The sequence below is a fragment of the Notolepis coatsorum genome (assembly GCF_963971535.1).
Source record: "Notolepis coatsorum genome assembly, chromosome: 5".
NCBI classification, from domain to species: Eukaryota; Metazoa; Chordata; class Actinopteri; order Aulopiformes; family Paralepididae; genus Notolepis; species Notolepis coatsorum.
The window spans coordinates 53,310,156-53,332,767 of NC_140169.1; the positions used below are offsets into that span (position 1 = coordinate 53,310,156).

At 46.0% G+C, this 22,612-nt stretch overlaps 1 protein-coding gene across 1 annotated transcript in view; it reads left to right on the forward strand.

Moving 5' to 3' along the window:
* cdc42bpb (CDC42 binding protein kinase beta (DMPK-like)) overlaps window positions 1-22,612 on the forward strand; it is a 294,374-nt gene that overhangs the window by 75,553 nt on the left and 196,209 nt on the right. Inside the window, 1 exon segment of the mRNA XM_084314992.1 lies at window positions 18,567-18,658. Coding sequence (XP_084171118.1) covers window positions 18,567-18,658 — 92 coding nt within the window.

Genomic DNA, 22,612 nt, shown 5'->3' on the forward strand with positions numbered 1-22,612 from the left:
TATATTCTTTTATTTAAAGTGTAACTAATTGTGGAAATTGGTTTTAAGCTACACGGGCCGCTCTAAGGCCATGGTTAGACTGGTGTTTTTGTGGCGTTTTTTTATACGTTTTTGAATACGTTTCATGTCCCTATTACACAGAAATGCGTTTTTTGGCGTTTTTTTGTGGATACGGCCGAAACGCTGAATTGTGTTTGCGTTTTGGAGAACCGCTAAAAAACGCGCCGACAACAGTAGTCTGCATGAGCCGTTGTTGCGAAAACGCCCATGCGCAGTAGATACCATCTGCGTGCCCTTCCGGTGACAACAGAGCTGTCCCAAACCAAATAGCTGCAGCTACTATGTGTTGTCAAGTTATTCTTATAAGGACCCCAGTCCAAGCTACAACAGTCTGCATTCCCTTAACAATTGTTTGTATTGAGCCGTATTGTATTGTACCCATTATGCAATATGTTAAATAAAGTTTACATCCATTCATTCTGCTAGCATTACCACTGGCTAACATGAGCTAGCATTAGCTATCAAACCCTGTTAGCTCAAAGCTCCTCTTTCAACTTAACAAGCATTAAACAAAATGGCCCAGTCATCTATTCACTTTTGTTTAATACACACAGCGTTATCTCTAATGTTATCTAACTACTGATAGCTCCCGATATCATCAGTTTGGTGCTGGCTAAGTAGCGTGAGCTAACGTTAGCTTCTAGCCACAATGCTATACTGTTATAATGGCAAATTCCATTGACGTTAGCATGCAGCTAACAATGCTACCGATCTTTTTTTAGACTAAACTATCCGCTCTTGGTGGTCACTTGTGTTGATGTTAGTTTTGTTTCATCAACAAATGACAGGCAGAACACACAGTGAATGTATCCGTTTTGTTTATTGCACTTTTATTAGGCTTTGCTGAAAAAGAATTGCTGCATTGAGTAAATAGGCAAGATGGTGGCGCCCATAGGCGTCTGCCTTGTTGACATTTTCTTTGCTGGAGCTACCAGGAAGTGTATTGGCACATTCAAGTTCTGATTGGTTGAAATTGCCTTCATGTTCGCCACCTACTGCCACCTACTGCTTTGGCAGTGTACTACATCAGTGTGCTCAGGTGACAAAAAAAAAAAAAAACGAAAGTGTGACTCGAGGCGCAGGACGTCGCGGCGAAACGCATATGACAATGATACGAAAATGAAACGAAAGGTGTAACCGCAGCCCAAGACGGACTCTGAAATAGGGGTCGCACGATACTAGGGATGAAAAAAAACTAAAATCTCTCTCTCCCTCTCTCTCTCTCTCTCTCTCTCTTCTCCCCTCTCTCTTCTCCCCTCTCTCTCTCTCTCTCTCTCTCTCTCTCTCTCTCTCTCTCTCTCTCTCGCTCTCTCTCTTCTCCCCTCTCTCTCGCTCTCTCTCTTCTCCCCTCTCTCTCTCTCTCTCTCTCTCTCTATCTCTCTCTCTTCTCCCCTCTCTCTCTCTCTCTCTCTCTCTCTCTCTCTCTCTCTCTCTCTCTTCTCTCCTTTTCCTCTCTTCCTCTCTCTCTCTCCCTCTCCCTCTCTCTCACCTGCTCTCCCTCTCTCCCTCTCTCTCTCCTGCTCTCTCTCTCTCTCTCTCTCCCTCTCTCTCTCTCTCTCTCTCTCACCTGCTCTCTCTCTCTCTCTCTTCTCCCCTCTCTCTCTCTCTCTCTCTCTCTCTCTCTCTCTCTCTCTCTCTCTCTCTCTCTCTCTCTCTCTCTCTCTCTCTCTCTCTCTCTCTCTTCTCTCCTTTTCCTCTCTTCCTCTCTCTCTCTCCCTCTCCCTCTCTCCCTCTCCCTCTCTCTCACCTGCTCTCTCTCTCCCTCTCTCCCTCTCTCTCTCCTGCTCTCTCTCTCTCTCTCTCTCCCTCTCTCCCTCTCTCTCTCCTGCTCTCTCTCTCTCTCTCTCTCTCACCTGCTCTCTCTCTCTCTCTCCCCCTCCCTCTCTCTCTCTCGACTGGGACCAGGGTTTACTGTTACTGAGCCGGCCTGGGACCAGGGTTTACTGTTACTGAGCCTGGGACCAGGGTTTACTGTTACTGAGCCGACTTGGACCAGGGTTTACTGTTACTGAGCCTGGGACCAGGGTTTACTGTTATTGAGCCTGGGACCAGGGTTTACTGTTATTGAGCCTGGGACCAGCGTTTACTGTTATTGAGCCTGGGACCAGGGTTTACTGTTATTGAGCCTGGGACCAGGGTTTACTGTTATTGAGCCTGGGACCAGGGTTTACTGTTACTGAGCCTGGGACCAGGGTTTACTGTTATTGAGCCTGGGACCAGGGTTTACTGTTATTGAGCCTGGGACCAGGGTTTACTGTTACTGAGCCTGGGACCAGGGTTTACTGTTATTGAGCCTGGGACCAGGGTTTACTGTTATTGAGCCTGGGACCAGGGTTTACTGTTACTAAGCCTGGGACCAGGGTTTACTGTTACTGAGCCGGCGGATCTCGCGCGACTGACCGAATGTCTAGTTAGAATCTCGTTGTAACATTGTGTGACAATGACGATAAAGATCACTCATTCATTCTTTACCCATTCCTAATATAAAGGTAGAGCCATATGAAATCCATTAAATTTTTTTCCAAATTCCATAATTTTCTTTTCAAATTCCGTTTTTTTCCGTTTTAATATTTCAGAATTCTGTATTTTTGCTTTGTACGCTCATTTTACCATCAGAAATAGTGTCTAATAAGTGGGAATGAATAAATGTCCACAATTTAATAAGATATAACAGTCCATTTAATAGGGCTGTCTTAAATACTTCGAAGTTTCGAAGCTTCGTTCGATGGGCATGGGATTCGAATATGAAAATAAAATTTGATTATTAAAAAATAATAATTATATATATATATATTTTAGCAAAATCAACTCTGCCTCTCTTTGTTAACTATAACAAGCAATGCTGTTTGTTATTTAAGATGAGGTCGGACTCAGCACTGACAGATTTGTGTTCATTGTGCTGCTTTTATAAAGCCTCAAATGACGGCTTACAATATTTCATGAAAGCAAAGTGTTTTGTTTACAGCACTGACAAAGTTGAACAAAGTGATGTACAAGTCCCACAACATAAAAGAAAGAACGTTTTTTATATAGTTGATTATATTTTTATTGCTCAATTCCGCGATTCCGTCCACGATTCCGTGATCGCGGATTCCATATGGCTCTATATAAAGGCCTTCGTCTTCAAGAGGAAGAGAAAGCAATGCTGATTTATTTTGCACATAATCTCTCGCACGCATCCAAAAACCCTTTAGTCCGTTCAGTGGCGGTTGGAATGCCCCACGGGCCCCGAGGCGAGATTGACAGCTCGGCCCCCCCCCCCCCCCCGATATTTATTGTATTATTAAAAAAAGAAAAAAATTTTATTTTTTTTTTCAACATGAAACAAAACATATCACAATACAATAATAATACGTCAAATGTATATACTCTCTTTTCTGGACTCTTTTCGTATCACAAACAGTACTGTATTTGCAAATCTGGTATGTCATGTATAGATGTAGCACTACTGTCTATCTGTATTAGGGGTGGACGGTATAAACGGTATACGGTATAAACGGTATGAATTTGCTCTACGGTATGGATTTTGACTATACCGTATAACCGGTAGTGCAGCTCTAAAATAGCAATGACGTCATGTAACCACAGCGCGACTATTTCACTCGCATTTGCCCCTAAAAATAGATAGAATTAGTCATAGATAATAGATATGTGCGAACTAGAAAAAGTTATTTAGGAGGCTTCGCGCAGTGGGCGTGCCAGCCCCTCCCGCACGCATGTAAACACGGGTCTACTAGTAGTCTAGTGGGACGGGACGTCTCCCTGAGCTAACGTTAGCTTAGCTACCGTTACAAAATGACCCAGTCAACTATTCACTTTTAGTTTAATACATGATGAGGCATTGTCTAACCGAACGGTATCTAGTCGGCCAGCTACCGATAGCTCCTGACATCAACAAACGCTCCATCAAGTCTAGTAGAGTAGACGTGTATGATAGCTCCGTTAGCCGTTAGCTCACGTTAACGCAAATTAGTTCACCGTTCAAAACGAAATGTCCCATTGAACTAAATAATTCACTGAGGCGTTGTATTAACGTTATATATCCGGCTAGCAGTAGCTACAGATAGCTCCTGATATCAATGTCTTATAACACTGATTTGATGCGTATTCGAGCTGAGGGCTTGCTAACGTTATAGTACCAATACAATAGGGTCCAGGTGCAGCGCCGGAGAATCCTGGCCGTAGCTCTGCTCGAGGCTACTAGAGTATAGGTCCAGGTGCAGCTCTGGAGAATCCTGGCCGTAGCTGGAGGCTACTAGAGTACACACAGACAGTGGAGCTTGTTGCGTGGTGGCGATGTCTCGCAGATAATACAAGTACAAGTCTAATTATATAATATATATATTTTATAAAAAAAAATATATATATATATAAAATAAATTTTTTTTTTATCAAAAACGATGATACCGTGATATATACCGTTACCGTCTATGCTTCAAATTATACCGTGATATAAATTTTAGACCATACCGTCCACCCTTAATCTGTATGTCATTATGTTATAATGAATTGAAAATGGGGGACCCTGATGTAAACAAGACAAAAGTGTTTCTCTGGTCTGCATCCCCTTAACAATTGTATGTATTGAGCTGTACTGTATTGTACCCATTCTGCAATCTGTTAAATAAAGTTTTCATTCATTCACCATGACATGTTTAGGTATTTGGCCAGATCCAGCTTGTCTGTGATGAGAGTGTTTTCTGTCTTTATGATTGACTATCGATAGGTTATGTAGATAACCTAGTTATATTAGTATTGGCTGAGCGTCCCGCTCTGAGCCTTACGAGATACTTCTATCTCCTGTGATACTTAATGTATCTCCCACGAATAAAAAACACATGCACCCCACCTGTATGGGGCCCCGCCCCTTATGGTGGCACCACCCATATAACCATGACTCTGGTCATGAAACACCCTTCCTCGCCAAAAACCCGTCCCAGGAAAAGATCCCTCAAGAGGGAACTCAGGGCGCGCAGAGCGGGACGCTCAGCCAATACTAATATAACTAGGTTATCTACATAACCTATCGTTATATTTCGTATTTGCATCGCGTCCCGCTCTGAGCCTTACGAGATAATGGGGAAGAGCGGGCGCGAGACCCGACAGATGTACCCCCTGAGGACCCGTAAGCCCACATCAAGGGGTGCGGGGAGCCCTGTCACCCCATCCTTCCTAACGAAGGGGGGGCGCAGTCAACTCCACCTGAATGCGAACAAGAGGGAGCTAGAACCCCTTGAACACACCGTACAGGCGGAACCACGTGTGACTCAACACACTGTGGCCCATACCCATACACTCCTGCTACCCGACCAAAGGACGGGAAGCAGGAAAGGCCACAGACCCCAGAACCGCCTGGGAGACAGAACCCCCGGTCATGTCCATGAGGTAAAACCTTACAAAGGGGCCCGGTGAGGACCACGAAGCCGCAGCACAGATGTCCTCCACCGAGGCCCCACCCAGGAGAGCGGCAGAAGCAGCCACCCCACGAGTGGAGTGCGCCCTGACGCACCCAGGGGGATCCAGCCCAGCCAACGTGTAGCAGAGGGCAATACCCTCGCACAACCAACGGGACAGGCGCTTCGTCGACAGTGCCTTACCAGCACGAGCCCCACCGTAACAGACAAAAAGCTGGTCGGTAACCCTGAAACCCTGAGTACGGCTGAGGTAAAACCCCAAAGCACGGACCGGACATGACAGGTGAAGGCCCGCATCCAACTCACTAGCGTGAGGAGGAGGACGAAAAGCCTGAACCACAATATCCCGGGAGCGGAAAGAACTCCGGATATTCTTAGGCATGAAAGCAGGATTAGGTCGCAGAGTGGCACCGCAATCGGTCCGAAAAGACAGGCACTCCGGACGTACCGAAAGAGCACAGAGCTCACCCACGCGTTTAGCGGAAGTGACAGCCAGCAGGAACGCGGTCTTGAAAGACAGCCGTCCCAACGGCGCCTGTTCGAGCGGCTCAAACGGGGCCAAAGACAACCGACCGAGGACCAATTGGAGATCCCAAGTCGGAGCCAAGGAGCGTCGCACCGGCTTAACGCGTCGAGCGCCAAGCAGGAAACGCTTCACAAGAGGGTGGCGGAACAAAACAATCCCCTCAAAACCCTCATGATAGGAGGATATAGCCGCCGCATATACCCTCACTGTCGAAGCCGACACCCTACCAAGAAGAGACTGGAAATAACCCAGAACAGCATCCAGGGGGCAGGAGACTGGGTCCCAAGGGGGGATGATCCGCTCGACTGAGCGAGAACCACAAGGGGCACTTGTGAGAACGTCGGCACGCAAACAGATCTACCGAGGCCTCCCCGAACCGATCCCAGATCTGTCTGACTTATGTCGGGGCGGAGTTCCCACTCGTCGCGACGAGGACCGCCCGAGACATTACATCCGCCGCCACATTTTCCGTACCAGGAACGTGGAGCGCCCGCAGACTGCGCAGCCTGCGGGATGCCCATAGCAACAGCTCGCGCGCCACCCCGAGCAGGCGGGCGGAACGAGTCCCACCCTGCCTGTTGATATACGCCGCCGCCGTCACATTGTCCGTCCTGACCAAAACGTTTCTGCCTACCACCAGGTGGCCGAGCCGTTTGAGGACCAGGAGAACCGCCTTCAATTCCAACACATTGATATGCAGGACAGCTGGGTCGGCATGACCCGTCCAGCTGCCCCCCACAGCATGGAACCGCAACGCCCCTCCCCAACCTGTGAGAGGCGTCGGTGAAAACCGTGACGTGGGAGCCCCTGCCGCCCATGGGGACCCCCGCAGAGAGGATACCCAGCCTCCCCCAGTGGGCGAGATCCCCCCATATCGACAAAGGAACCGTCAACCGTCTCCCTTTGCCCCACACCGGATCTATTCTCAAAGAGAGAAACCACCTCTGTATCCGCCTCATAAAAAGGAGGCCAAGAGGAACCACCGTGTGGGCCACCGACATAAGGCCCAGCAGACGCATCACCTGCCGCGCCGTAACCGTCCCTCCCGAGCGCGTGACGGAAAACCCCCCGACGCTGCTCCGAGAGGGTCGCAAGCATGGGCTTTGACCTCAATGTCAAGCCCAAGTACTCCACCCGTTGACTGGGAAGAGGGGTACTCTTCTTCCAATTCACAGCAAAACCCAGGTTGGTGAGGAATTCCACCACCAGCCGAGTATGAGACCTGGCAACCTCCTCTGAACGGCTGAGGAGCAGAATGTCGTCGAGATAAAACAGGACTCGTATCCCCAGACGACGTAAAGGCCCCAGAGCAGCCGCCACGCACTTGGTGAATGTGCGGGGAGCCAGAGAATAACCGAACGGCATTCTGTGGTACTCGTACGCTACGCCCTGAAACAGGAACCGTAGGAACTTCCTGTGAGGAGGGAAAATGGGTATGTGAAAATACGCATCCTTCAGGTCTATGGAGGTGAACCAGTCCCCCCTCCTGACAGCAAGCAGAAGGAGTCGGACGGTCAACATCCTGAACGGTCTTGCTACAATCAACCGATTGAACACGGACACATTCTGAACGGGGAGCGGGCTGCTCGCGGCAAAATGACGACGGGGTGGTTTACCAACCCCGAAATCACCCAAAATGGCCGATCCCTCGGCCGCCAAGACTGTCGGCCTCGCGATACCCTGTCGATTCTCCAACCAGGGCACCACTGGCGGGGGAAACATGGCCGCCTGTCGAGGATCTCGCCACAGTCGTTGACGAGACCGTGCTCCCACCCCTGGCTGCACAGCGTGAGGCGGTGTAGGACCCGAATCAAAAACCGCCTGCGCCTCCACAGAACGCCCAAAAAGACTATCTGTGGAAAAAGGAGTCGTGAGGAGAGAAAACCTATCCTCTTCCCCAAGAGGAGACTGCTCCAACCAAAGATGCCTAACAACCAAAGTCTATAGCATCCGAATCCTCCCCGCAGTTATAGCTTGCGACTGAGTCAAGATCTCTATAACACCACAAACATGAATCACGTTCATAGTGTCGGTCGGACCCAAAGACCTACAACCCGACGCCATCTTGGATAGGAAAGTAGCCAGCTGAGCCACAACACTGGCCGCCGCTAAATGCCATCCTGCAGCAGTATACCACTCATTCTTCCATACTGCCACCCTCCGAGCCGACATGCTATCAAGCAACGGCCGGGCGGAACGTCGTTCATCCCCGCCTGGGCACAAAAAAGAAGCTACCTGGCTACTTAGCCAAGGCACCCCCGGGCTGCACCCCGTCGTCAGCCCCTTCACCCGCAAAAAAGGTAAATAGAGCTCAGCGAACCCACCCACCACCGACTGACCTTCATCAATGAAGCTGGCAAGAGGAGGGAAAAGCGGAAACCCGCGGCGGGGATTATTAGACATTCCAGCGTCAACATCAGCGTTAGCAGAAAAAGCAGTAGTAGCATTAGCATTAGCAATAGCATTAGCATTAGCGTCAACAGCATGTTCCAGGATCGCCAAGACATCGCCCACTACAGTGGAACGATCGCCAAGCCGCCCCGGCCCTGGTGCCGAAACATACTCCACAGCACGACCAACACCGACATTGACGCCTACCGACACAGACCTCACCTTTGTACAAGCCGACCCGTTAGCCAAACCTTGTACGCTGCCCCTCGGTCCGTCGTCGTCAGCCGAGGAACCACCAGCACAGGTCTCATGTGTCGCCGAAACAAGCTCCGGAGAATCCAGGGAAAAACAACTCTCCGGTAAACCCTCAACATTATTAATCTTCCTTAATCTTTTCATTCCGCTAGACTCGTATGGTGCACGCATCCAATACGCTGGGACGAAAACAGAGGAAGGGTGTTTCATGACCAGAGTCATGGTTATATGGGTGGTGCCACCATAAGGGGCGGGGCCCCATACAGGTGGGGTGCATGTGTTTTTTATTCGTGGGAGATACATTAAGTATCACAGGAGATAGAAGTATCTCGTAAGGCTCAGAGCGGGACGCGATGCAAATACGAAATATAACATCATTCGATATTTCAGTTTCGTTATTACAGTAGCTGGCTAACAGTACTAACTGGCTAACAGTACTAACTGGCTAACAGTACGTTAGTTGACTAATACCAGAGTCAGAATTGGGTAATAGGCCGACTACTGGCAGTGATGCGACCTATGTTACCACATAACTTTTGTCATCTCTGGTACTATGCAGTGCACTATGCAAAACGGCAAAGAGATAGGTAACGTTCGTTAAGTGCCAAATTAATTACCATCATCATGATACACCCTCACATAATTCACAAAGTGTTCACGTGCGCCACCCATGTGGTAACCTAGAAATACCATAGATTGTGGCTAGGTGGTAACGTATATGTTTTCTATGATCACTATGAATTGAAAATGGGGGACCCTGATGTAAACAAGACAAACGTCTTTCTCTGGTCTGCATCCCCTTAACAATTGTGTGTATTGAGCCGTACTGTATTGTACCCATTCTGCAATCTGTTAAATAAAGTTTTCATTAATTCATTCACATTACGTTAGTTAGCATCCAAGCTAGCGTGATAACGTTAGTAGTTAGCTTACCTGCAATAATGTTGTCATCGTCCTGGACAGATAAGACTTGTTAAATCATAATATATCCACACTTTGTGCTGGTCCTCGGTAAATGTCCCCTTTAGCTGCTCGGCGTCGTCGGATTTTAATACACCATCGTAGCGGTGATGATGTTTCAGGTGACTTATTATGTTGGACATAGCTTGTTGCCCCTATAGCAAACGATATTTTTCTCTGATGTCGCGTTCACGTTACGTGGGAAGAAGCGGAAGAACCAGAGGACATCTCGTTGCTACAACTAGGAAGCCTTCACGCATTGACTCGATCAAAACGCCCACATCCATACTTCCGCAATTCGTGACGCGAAGTGGGAGATATCGGGGTCTATAAAAAATCCCATATGTCCTAGTAGGAATTACAACTAGGAGGCTGACGTGAATGGTTTTTCCCAGTCGGAAGCTGGTTCTTCCGATTCTTCCCACGTAACGTGAACGCGGCACCTCCGCGCTGCTTGTGAGACTTACGTGGCTACGTCACAGCCAAGGAAAGGGAGCGCTGGATTTGTGCAAAACGCGCTGTTCTAAACCACACGCTATCAGTCGTACTCGTACCACAGTACTGGCAAAACGGGAGGAGCCTAGAATCAAAACAAACGCACCAGTCCCAGTTGCCGTTACCAGTTGCCGTTCGATCCAGTCCCACACGCGAACGGCAACTCCATTCAGTCCCGGGCCTGGGCCCGGGCCCCCCTCCCGCCAGACGGTGGGCGGGCCCTAAGGCAGCTGCCTCTGCAGCCTCGCCTATAGCTCCGCCCCTGAGTCCGTTTTAATATATATATATATTTTTTAAACACCCCTTGGTCTAGCAAAGCCAATCTGAACTGACGACGTGGAAGTATATGTCGGCCTTAACCCTTTCACTGCCACACGACGACAGCCTGGTTAACCCTTTACTATCATGATGGCGCATCGGGTAAAGGGCTAGAACCTTCTGTCGTGTGGCAGTGAAAGGGTTAACCTTCTGTCGTGTGTCAGTGAAAGGGCTACCCTTCTGCCGTGTGGCAGTGAAAGGGTTAACCTTCTGCCGTGTGGCAGTGAAAGGGTTAACCTTCTGCCGTGTGGCAGTGAAAGGGTTAACCTTCTGTCGTGTGGCAGTGAGGAGGAGGAGGGAAGAGGAGGAGGATGGGGGAGGGAGGAGGGCGGAGGGGGGGAGGAGGAGGGAGGGGGAGGAGGAGGGAGGAGGAGGAGGGAGGAGGAGGGAGGAGGAGGAGGAGGAGGAGGAGAGGGAGGAGGAGAGGGAGGAGGAGGAGGAGGAGGAGGAGGAGGAGGAGGAGGAGGAGGAGGAGGAGGAGGAGGTGTTTAAACTAAAGCCAGCGAGTGATAAACGGGATGTGAGGCACGAGGACTTCGTCTGCATGTCCTCATATGGAGAGGAGCACTGCTCAGGCTCTCACACACACACACACACACACACACACACACACACACACACACACACACACACACACACACACACACAGACACACAGACACACAGACACACAGACACACAGACACACACACACACACACACACACCTACACACACCTACACGCGCACGCGCACGCGCACACACACACACACACACACTCACACTCACACTCACAGACACAGACACACACACACACAGACACACACACTAGGGCTGCACGATTTTGGGAAATAATCTAATTGCGATTATTCTGACAGATATTGCGATTGCGATTTGCGATGCGATTATAACATATTTAAAAAAAAAATTACAAGAAGAATGTTGCTGCTTTCTGTAGTCGGGTCCCAACTGCAAAATTACTGTATTACCCTGTATTATACACTTTTACTATCATGTAGACTATTCTGCTTTGTGTTTACATGTGATGTATTGTATACATGCACATTTATTATGTTCTTGTGTGATGTATCGCACATTTTATTGCTGTGTGATGTATTGCAAATGTTATTGCTGTCATCTTGGCCAGGTCTACCTTGCAAAGGAGATCGTGTATCTCAATGGGACTTCCTGGTTAAATTAAAAAAAAAAAAAAAAAAAAAAATGTTTTTCTTTTTTTTTTTTTTTATTGCAGGCTTGGCGATTTGATAATTGCATCATTCCAAATCGCGATTTCGATTAAAAAACGATTAATCGTGCAGCCCTAACACGCACGCACGCACACACGCTAAGGCTGAGCCCGAACGTTCGAACGTTCGTTCGTTACGCTGACATTCGGACTTTAATTAATAGGTTCGAACGTTCGGTGAAAAAAAAATAAAGGATGCGCACGGGGTTGAGGTGATGTGAATGCGAGGCGCTCGGCTCAACCAGTATGGTCTGCCGGGCTGCAGCGGGATACTATTTCTCAACCAGAACTCTATTTTGATTGACAGGCGATTCTGCCAATTACGTCACACCGCTTGCACCCGCCTCTGCTGTTACCACCAATCGGCAAGCCTCAACAGACTTACCGTAGCTACCGGGGAGCCGTAGTTAGCTCCCCGCCGAGGAAGTAATCGGTAACAAGGTTTCCGTAGGTGAACCTGCAGACGGATCATTAATGAATACCATCCTTTTTCGGCCACGGAGCGCGAGCTTCATGGCGGGAGGTGGTTGCGTTGGAAACAACAGCAGGCGCACGGTGGACAGACCCGTCCACCGTCTACCTCGGAACGGTGGTAGGGCGGACGGGCGGCAGGCGTGTTGGGAGCCCGGCCGTTCCGAGGTAGACGGTGGACGGGTCTGTTGAGCCGAGGCGTGCGCCTCTCCTCCCAGCTCCCCTCCCCGTCGACCAAGAGTGAATACCTGTTATTGAACGTGTAACACTAACTATATAACGTTAATGCCACAAAACGAATGCATTTGTTTATCTAGCCCCTTACGTGACTGCAAGGGCTATTGTTTATCATACTTTGATTCAGTAGCTTGTTTATTTTCTTCTGAGTGCTTTGTTTAATTACATGTTTACATGAACAGCCACCACTGTAAACAACATGTTTTTCACCAATAGACTATGCAATTCCGCCCTCCGTAGGATCTATAATAATACAATAAAAAAATAAATTATTATTAAAAAAAATGAAAAAAAAAATGTATTAAAAATTTTTTTTATTAAATTTTTTTTTAAAACGAACGTTCGAACGTTCGTTCGATAAACCCTGGCGAACGTTCGAACCCTAAAAACAGGGTTCGGGCTCAGCCTTAGCACACGCACACACACACACACACACAGAGACACACGCACACCCACACACACACACACCTACAGACACACACACACACTCACACACACACACAGACACAGACACACACACACAGACACACACACACACACACACACACACACACACACCTACACACACACACACACCTACACACAGACACACACACACAGACACACACACTCACACACACACACTCACACACAGACACAGACACACACACACAGACACACACACACACACACACACACACACACATCCCCCGCAGGGCTTCCTTGTAAAACAACAAGGGGAGGGGGATGGGGGGATATGTTGATTACAGTCGCTGCCCTCTTGCCGTCAGGACGGCACACCGTGTCGGACCTTCAGGGTGGACTGTTCAGAATCTAAACACAGAACCACAGCGGTGAACCATTCGGAAGGTTGCCGGTTAAATCCCAGCTCCTACATGCAGCGCAGCGTGTCGACGACGTGTCCTTGAGCAAGACCCTTAGTTAACCCCTCACTGCAGGTCGGCACCTAGCACACGGTCACCGTCGGCGTGTGAGTGAGTGAATGTGAGGCATATTGATTTGTAAAGCGCTTTGGATACAAATATATATAAATGCACTGCAGTCCATTTACCGTTACAAACGTTCTAAATGTTTTCTCTAAATGACTCCGAAGAACACCGTCGGCAGAATGACTGAGGTCACGTTGCAAAAGATCAGACCTGTGTGTGTGTGTGTGTGTGCGCGTGCGTGTGTGTGTGTGTGTGTCTGTGTGTGTGTGTGTGTGTGTGTTCCACAAGCTTCTATCCCCAAGCCATCAGGATGCTCAATGACACTGTATGTAACAACCCATCATCTACACACACACTTTAAATAAACACTCACCTTAACACTCACTTTAACACACTTTATATTTATTAGTAAAGAGATTTGCACTACAATTCATACCTCATTGCACCTTACCCTAAGTTGTACCTCATCCCATTTCTGCATCGTACCTCACCGTTACTCTTTTTACTCTGTATTGTATATTGACTGAACACTTTATTTGACGTACTTTTTGACTTTTTCTATTTTATACTTTTTATCTATTACTGTATGAAGCACAAAGCATTTCATGATAAAGTATTCAGTATTTTACTATGACGATTAATAAACGAACTTGAACTTGAATATGAAAGCGGCCCAAATCAGAAGTGAAAAGGTCCATGTTCCACGTGACGTGTGCTGATCTCAGATCGGAGTCACAAAGACGATGCGATTTGTGTTGTGTCGCTCATCCCCTGGTTCTCTCCTGCCCCCCCCCCCCACATAACAAGACACACCAGAACACAATAACTAATAATAATATAAAGAATAAACGGAGTAAATCAAATTAAAAAATATATAATAATAATAATAATAATACTTAACGGACCGTAACAATAACAATTTGTGGTCACAAGACAAGAGAGCAGGACAAATTATAATTTATATATAATTATAAAAATACAAAAGACAAAAATATGTAAAAATACTAAAAGACATTTCTTGGATTATTTATGTTGACGAAACTGAGTTATTCATTAACCCATTCCCTGCCACCACTTTGATCATCTTATACCATTCTCTGCCAGTACTGTAAGTATATGGAGATGTTCACCTTCTTTGCAGGGCTATAACCTTTTAAATTGTATTGCTAAAGTGACATTACTATGGCCCATTCAACATCGATTACCTATCGTTCAGGATGTAGGAACGTTTTACTTTTTCATTCACACATTCATACGAAAATACCGTCTAGAGCAGCGGTTCTCAACAGGGGTTCCCCGGCACACAGGGGTTCCGCGGAGAGCTGCCAGGGGTTCCGCGAGATGCCTGGCAATGTTCTTTAAAAATATAGAATGACAACAGTCTTATTTTGAAAATCCTATAGCGGGTCTCATTTCTGCCCACGCGCAGCTCCAGCTAAATAACTAGGCTCCGAAAGCTAGCAACATTTAGGTCATTATGATACTCTTATTTTGAAACTCCGTGGTGTCGTGACTCATATCCGCTCTACAGCACACAGCCAATAAGGATGCATCTCAACACAGCAGCAGGCTGAGCAGTGAGCTTAGCGTCTCTCAGCTCAGCAGTAGTAGCGTACTCTGGATCTGGAACGCGGACATTGAAACACAGCAAGGATAGTGTTTTTGCGACCCAAAACAAATCCCTGCTGTTTTATTCCGCAACGGGTCAAATGTATATAACATGCTTTGCAATCCTTGCCATTCCTTTGTGGCCACGTTGTGTTTAAGGCTGAGGTTACACCTTTCGTATCATCTTCGTATTGTTTTCTTATACGCATCGCCGCGACGTCATGCGCCTCGAGTCACACTTTCGTTTTTTTTCCGTTTTTGTCACCAGAGCACACTGATGTAGTACACTGCCAAAGCAGTAGGTGGCAGTAGGTGGCAAACATGAAGGCAATTTCAACCAATCAGAACGAATGTGCCAATACACTTCCTGGTGGAAGCTCCAGCAAAGAAAATGTCAATAAGGCAGGCGCCTATGCCGCGCCACCATCTTGCTTTACTCAATGCAGCAATAATTTTTCAGCAAAGCCTAATAAAAGTGCAATAAACAAAACGGATACATTCACTGTGTGTTCTGCCTGTCATTTGTTGATGAAACAAAACTAACATCAACACAAGTGACCACCAAGAGCGGATAGTTTAGGCTAAAAAACGATCGGTACTTAGCTGCATGCTAACGTCAATGGAGTATGCCATTATAACAATATAGCATTGTGGCTAGAAGCTAACGTTAGCTCACGCTACTTAACCAGCATCAAAACTGATGATATCGCGAGCTATCAGTAGTTAGATAACATTAGAGACAACGCTGTGTGTATTAAACAAAGGTGAATAGATGACTGGGCCATTTTGTTTAATGCTTCTTAAGTTGAAAGAGGAACTCTGAGCTAACAGGGTCTGAATCCTGATAGCTCACGTTAGCCAGCTGCTCATGCCATCGGTAATGCTAGCAGAATGAATGGATGTAAACTTTATTTAACATATTGCATATGGGTACAATACAATACGGCTCAATACAAACAATTGTTAAGGGAATGCAGACTGTTGTAGCTTGGACTGGGGTCCTTATAACAATAACTTGACAACACATGGTAGCTGAAGCTATTTGGGACACGGAGCTCTGTCCCAAACACACACACTGTACACAGGAAGGGCACGCAGATGGTATCTACTGCGCATGGGCGTTTTCGCAACAACTGCTCCGTGCTGACAACACGCTGTATTCCTGGCGTTTTTTTTGCGTATCTCCAAACGCAAACACAATTTTGCGTTTCAGCCGTATCCACAAAAAAACGCCAAAAAACGCATTTCTGTGTAGATAGGACATGAAACGTCGTCAAAAACGTATAAAAAAACGCCAGGAATACACTAGTCTAACCATAGCCTAAGACCGGAATTAATGTCCCTTTAGCATAAGCTAACAACAAGCCCTGTTCAGAGCGACAGAGAACAGCAGGGTGGGGACTTGGAAGGAGGACTGGGAAGGAGGGGGGGGCATTCTCCCTCTATGTGTGTGCGTTTGAAAAGATATGATGAAGTCAGACTACTATATTATATTGATAGTAAATGTACTGAGGGTGGACAGACAGATTATGTTGATATTTAAACATAAAAAATACAATACATAATAAATGTATCCATGATCATCATGCAACATAAAACAATTGCAGGAACGGTTTGGGAGAGGAAGGTGTTTTAGGTTGCGTGTTCCAAAAAATGTACTTAAAGTTTAAAGCTCAATATATCAAAACGTGGCACTTTATAGTGAACAGGCACTTTATAGTGAATCCAAATTATTTTTTGGATTACAGAAAATTATCCCTAAAGTGCTATCTGATGCAGCTGCACTGTTTTCCATGAAAATACCATATTTGGATAAGTTTGACCATTTCTAAAAATCTGAAAATCATTAAGCCACTCTGGATAAAAAAATACTTTACAGACAACATTGAGACAAAGCTTCCTGACACATCTCCATCCAAACTCTTGGAAGAACTCATTGAAATCTCATCTGATACCACCTGGAGAGCTAGTTTCAGAGTGTGGTGCTGAGTACCAAGTATCTCATGATGCTGCAGTTAAGGTGTTGTTGATACCATTCAGCCCCACATATCTGTGTGAAGCTGGCTTTTCATCCATGACAGCTCTGAAAACAAAATATAGGGCCAAGTTGAGCCTTGATGATGACATGCGTGTTGCCTTGTCAAAGATCTCCCCACGTATTGACCGTATTATTAGCCAGCAGCAGCGGACCTCGCATTGAGCTAGAAATGTCCACTGAGTGAACGAGTGCTTATTTTCTGTATTTATTTATATTTTTTGAGAAATGGTAACTTGGTGATCCTTTTCTGTATTTAAAAAAAATACATGATTTTCTGTTTTTGAGAAATTGTCAAACTTATCCAAATATGCTATTTTTATGGAGAACAGTGCAGCTGCAACAGATAGCACTTTAGTGATCCTTTTCTGTATTAAAAAAAAATACATGATTTTCAGTTTTTTCTTAAATAAACATTATTTTGAAAGCAAGCACTTTTGTCATCAGATTCAGACAACTTTATTGATCCCGCGTGGGGCAATTCATATTTGCAGATTCACCAACAAGCAACAAAGACAAACAAACAACAAAACATCTCAACGACAGCACGGCAAATAAAGAATCATTGTATCATCATTGTAGCAAAAAAGACAGGACCGAAAAAGTCTTTATCGTATGTAGGGGTGCCCTGGAATATTTTATTGAACACAGGGGTGCCTTGGCAGCAGAAAGGTTGAGAACCCCTGGTCTAGAGTATAAATATGTTTTTATCGTTTTCTGCAGTATTTCCCAGAACGTGAGATATAGGCATAAATGCATATATTAGATCATCAAATGCAGTTTGATACCGATCGACGCTATATAAAAAATTTCAACTGTACATGGTCCTAAGGGTTATGACTGATCATGTGCGGGTGAACGGAGGGGGGGGGGGGGGGGGGGTCGTTTATAATTCTGTGATAGTCGTTAGATGCTTCATGTAGTATGGGTGATATATAGATCAGAGCAGTTTGTATCGAAAATGATAAACAAAAACGCTGAAACGTCAGTCTCCTCGTACCGTTGGGCGATGAGAGTGGAGCAAACCGATCCCAGTTATGTGGTGGGGATCTAGGCGATCCATTTCCGGTTTGTATATTACTAATACACGCCCAAATCGTGTAGATTATTGAGTTATGGCAAAGATCCATATCCACGGTGTGTGTATTGAGTCCCGGGACGCTAAAACGAGTGGCCGGACGGAATTAGGGGACGGACCGAGCTGCAACGGTCATTTCCGGTTTGGCAACTCGCCGATCAGCCACCAGGTGGCAGTATTGAAGTGTTGCAGAGTTGTGCTGAGTCCATCAGCATCTGACAAGGCTCCGTGAGTGGAATATGAATACCATGGCGAAAATATGAAATTATGATCAGAATCACGTCGTACGCCGTTATTGGCAGAATTCGCATGAACTTGAAACCCGTCGTACGACGTTATTGGCGGGAAAAGGGTTAAAGAAAGTTGATTTAATAAAAAAAAAATACTAATTTAATCAGATTAATCACTATTCAAATAGAGGATTTTGTTTGAGGATATTCCAATTATATATATATTTTTTATGATTACGTCATAAAATATGAAGACGGACATTGGAAGCTTCATTGGAAAACGTCCTCCTTGTGTCGTGTCACTCACCCCCTGGTTCTCTCTCCTGTGCCCGCAGTGAAGCCGTTCACCACCCGGGTGAAGGAGATGCGTCTCCACCGGGACGACTTCGACATGCTCAAGGTCATCGGCAGGGGGGCGTTCGGAGAGGTAAGCCTGGCAGAGATCATCACCCGCCGTTGTTGTGTCACCCACCGGGCACCGAGGTGGTGGCCGTGTTTTTTACTCCACAAAGCTCGACGTCAACCCGTTCTATATTCCAGGGTTCCTTTCACTGCCACACGACAGCCGGTAATAACCCTTTCACTGTGACGATACAGAAGGTTAGCCCCTTTACTATCACACAACCTGCGGAGCTAATGATGCTAACGATGGAGCATCGCCGTCGGTCGTGTGATAGTAAAGGGTTTTAAGTAACCTTCTGTCGTGTGGCAGTGAAAGGGTTAACCGGCTGTCGTGTGGCAGTAAAAGGGTTAAGCACTTCAAGGACCTTGGGTGCGAAACCCTGGAATATAGAACGGTTGACGAGCGGATGCGGAGCTAATGATGCTAATGATGGAGCATCGCCGTCGGTTGTGCGATAGGAAAGGGTTTTAAGTAACCTTCTGTCGTGTGGCAGTGAAAGGGTTAACCTTCTGTCGTGTGGCAGTGAAAGGGTGCTTGATAAAAAATAAAAGAAGAAACAAAGTCAAGGCCTGGAATTCCTTGAAAACTGCCCATTTTTTAACAAGGTGCTTAATAAAAAGTCCTTGAAATTCAAATCAACCGTTCGCATTGAATGTTTTTGTTCATCCGTGATCAAATTGTTCTGAATCAAGAAATTGTATTTTTTATTTATATATATATTTTTTGTAATACAATCTGATAGGGCTGACCTTCGAAGCTTTTTTTGGCAATCGAAGCTTCGGGGCCGAGCTTCGATTTTAATTCGAAGCTTCGAAAAAAAATAAAAAAAAATATATTTTTTTTAATATTTTTTTTTTTATATATATTTTTTTTTTTAATCTTATGTTGTGGGACTTGTACAGCACTTTCGTAAACGTTGTTGTTTTTAAATGTTCTCTATAAATAAAGTGGGTTGGATTAATTAATTAAGTAGCCCCTTTCGTGACTGACTCATCCAACAAGGTTTCACTCGGCTGTGTGATTTAATTCAAGGTGGATCGCTGTTGTCGTTTGAACAACTTCAGATTTCATGGGAACTACCAATCCCCCAAATCAAGAACGTTTAAGATGAATGAAGTAAGATTTTGATTATTTGAAATATGGCCTGTGTAGACTAAACTATGCACAGAATTATGTCAGTCTACAAGGTCCGGATTCTACATGGTCCGGCAATGTAGACCTTGTAGATTCCACTACAGACCAATTATCAGTGAATGTTCATGCATTTTTAAGAAGGGCAACTTCCACAAAAAAACAAAGAACTCACCAAAACATCTCAGTAGCACCTTATCTAAATGTTATATTTCATATATGGAGATTCATATTTATTTATGTATTGCATGCATTTCTACATTTTATTTCCTATTTTGTTTATTCATCCCAGTATCTTTCTTTCTTATGTGTGGAATTCTACAAGATGCGCGCACACACACACACACACACACACACCTACACACACACCCACACACACACACACACACACACACACACACACACACACACACACACTTACATTTAGTCATTTAGCTGACGCTTTTATCCAAAGCAACTTACAAGTTCTGTACGACAAGACAGCAAGAAGGGTACAACTCTATCAGCTGAGTAACAATGTTCATCAAAGTGTTGCGTGTTACAGTGTAGGTTAGTTTATTAGGACAAGTGCATGACAGTAAGGTTAGTCACGGTTAGATTTTTTTTTTTTTTTTTTATCATTTCAGATAATGGTTGAAGAAGTGAGTCTTTAGTCGACGGCGAAAGATTGGACGGGATTCGGCTGTCCTAACTGGGATGGGTAGTTCACACACACACACACACACACACACACACACACACACACACACACACACACACACACACACACACACCTACACACACACACAAATCGAAGTAAAAAAAAAAAATTGATTTTTATTTTTATTTTTTTAAACTTCGATTTTTTTTTTAATGTTCGAAGCTTGTGCCATCGAATCGAACGTTCGAAGCTTCGAAGCATTTAAGACAGCCCTACAATCTGACGCGTCACAACGAGTTGCCGGAGGCTCTGCACTCGGAGCCAATGAGAGGGTTTGTTGACGGGTCTGTGAGCGGGAGGGGGAGGGGGAGGGGCCATGCGTGCACTGGAGCCTGTGTGTGTGTGTGTGTGTGTGTGTGTGTGTGTGTGTGTGTGTGTGTGTGTGTGTGTGTGTGTGTGTGTGTGTGTGTGTGTGTGTGTGTGTGTGTGTGTGTGTGTGTGTGTGTGTGTGTGTGTGTGTGTGTGTGTGTGTGTGTGTGTGTGTGTGTGTGCGTGCACCTGTGTGTCAACAACAACTGGCTGTAGGAGAGAAGACGGCGAGAAAGCCAGCTGGTATCGATATAGTGCAGAAATGATCGATATTGCGGGAAATGAAGTATTGAAACGGTTTTAAATATTCTGAATCGATATGTAATAGAAATAGTCAATATTAGAACACTACTAGATACACATACACACTGTAGCTCAACACTACTAGATACACACTGTAGATACACACGACTAGATACACACTGTAGATACACACTACTAGATACACACTGTAGATACACACGACTAGATGCACACACACCGTAGCTCCCTATGCATTCCTTTTAGACTGTTCACAACGCCCGCTTGTCTGCAGTGCGGTGCCTCTGGTAGGCTTCTGTGTTCTTGCTCAAGGGCACGTTGGCAGTGGCGGTAGATCTAGTATGCAGCACCCTCCAGCTCTGCTGGAACACACCCTCCCTCCCCGTGAGTCACACTCTCTAGCTCCGGGGTGTGGAACCAGCTCCCTTCCCTCTCTGACTGGGCCTTTTCAGTCCTTCACCTTCAGCCAACCTCATGTTTCTCTCCTCCTCCTCCTCCTCCTCCTCCTCCTCCTCGCTCCCATCTTGGCTCCCCCCCCCCGGTCCCCCGGGGCTGTTGATCCGGCAGAGAGAGCTGTGCCGTTTCTTTTCGGGCGCCGGGACGGATCGGGACGTCCAGCATGACTGATGTGCGGAACGCGGCCCGCGGCGCCGATAACACGGGCGGGCCCTGCCGCGGTCCCGTCTGCACCGCAGCCCAAACGGGGCTCGCCGATTATGGCCACAATATATCGCAATATATCGTCGTTATTTTTAGCAGATATAGTGATTTTTTTTTTTTTTAAGGGCCAGTTTTAAAGGTAGAATGTGTAATGCTGTCAATCGGCGACCTCTGTCTGTACAAGAGTGCACTGCACATCGCATGCATATTAGTGCGGGGTTGCAGTTCAACTGGATTAACATTAAATCTGGATCTTTTAACTGAAACGTGCCAACATGCAACACCTAGTTATGTGTATCCCCCCCCATCATAAGTTCACTATTATAAGTTAAGATTATCTTTTTCTGAAATTGGGGGAAAATGTCCCGATTTTCAGAGCTTTAAAGGTAGGGATGCACCGACATTTTGGCCACCGAAAGTTTTCGGCCGAAAATGACCAAAAATGGCCTTTCGGCTTTCGGCCGAAAGAGTTTTTTCACCGAAACGGAAACATAACGCGTGTTGTTGTGATGATGTCATCAAAACGTGGCTTCAGTCATTACATGCGCGCTGTTTCTATGTGTCGCGCTGTTTCTATGTAAACTCAGCGCGCAACGCGTCCAATAAATGCGTCTTTAACATGCTTTATATCCTTATTTACTATATGCCCGTCACGGTTAACTTAAGAGGGGGGGGGGATTGTGTCTCTCACATTGACGCTGTCTGTCGTTGATAATATAATCTGAAGAGCATTATTATTATCATTCTCGAGAATACACGTCACGCGTCTACTGTGCCAAAGTCAAGAGAGCACATTCATCTGGGGACTAGAAAGGTGCGCTCAGTAGAGCACAGATGTCCGCCACTTGACTTGGAATGAATGTACTGTATGCATTCAGAAGTGCTGAATAAATGTTTTATGGACCCATAATAGTGAT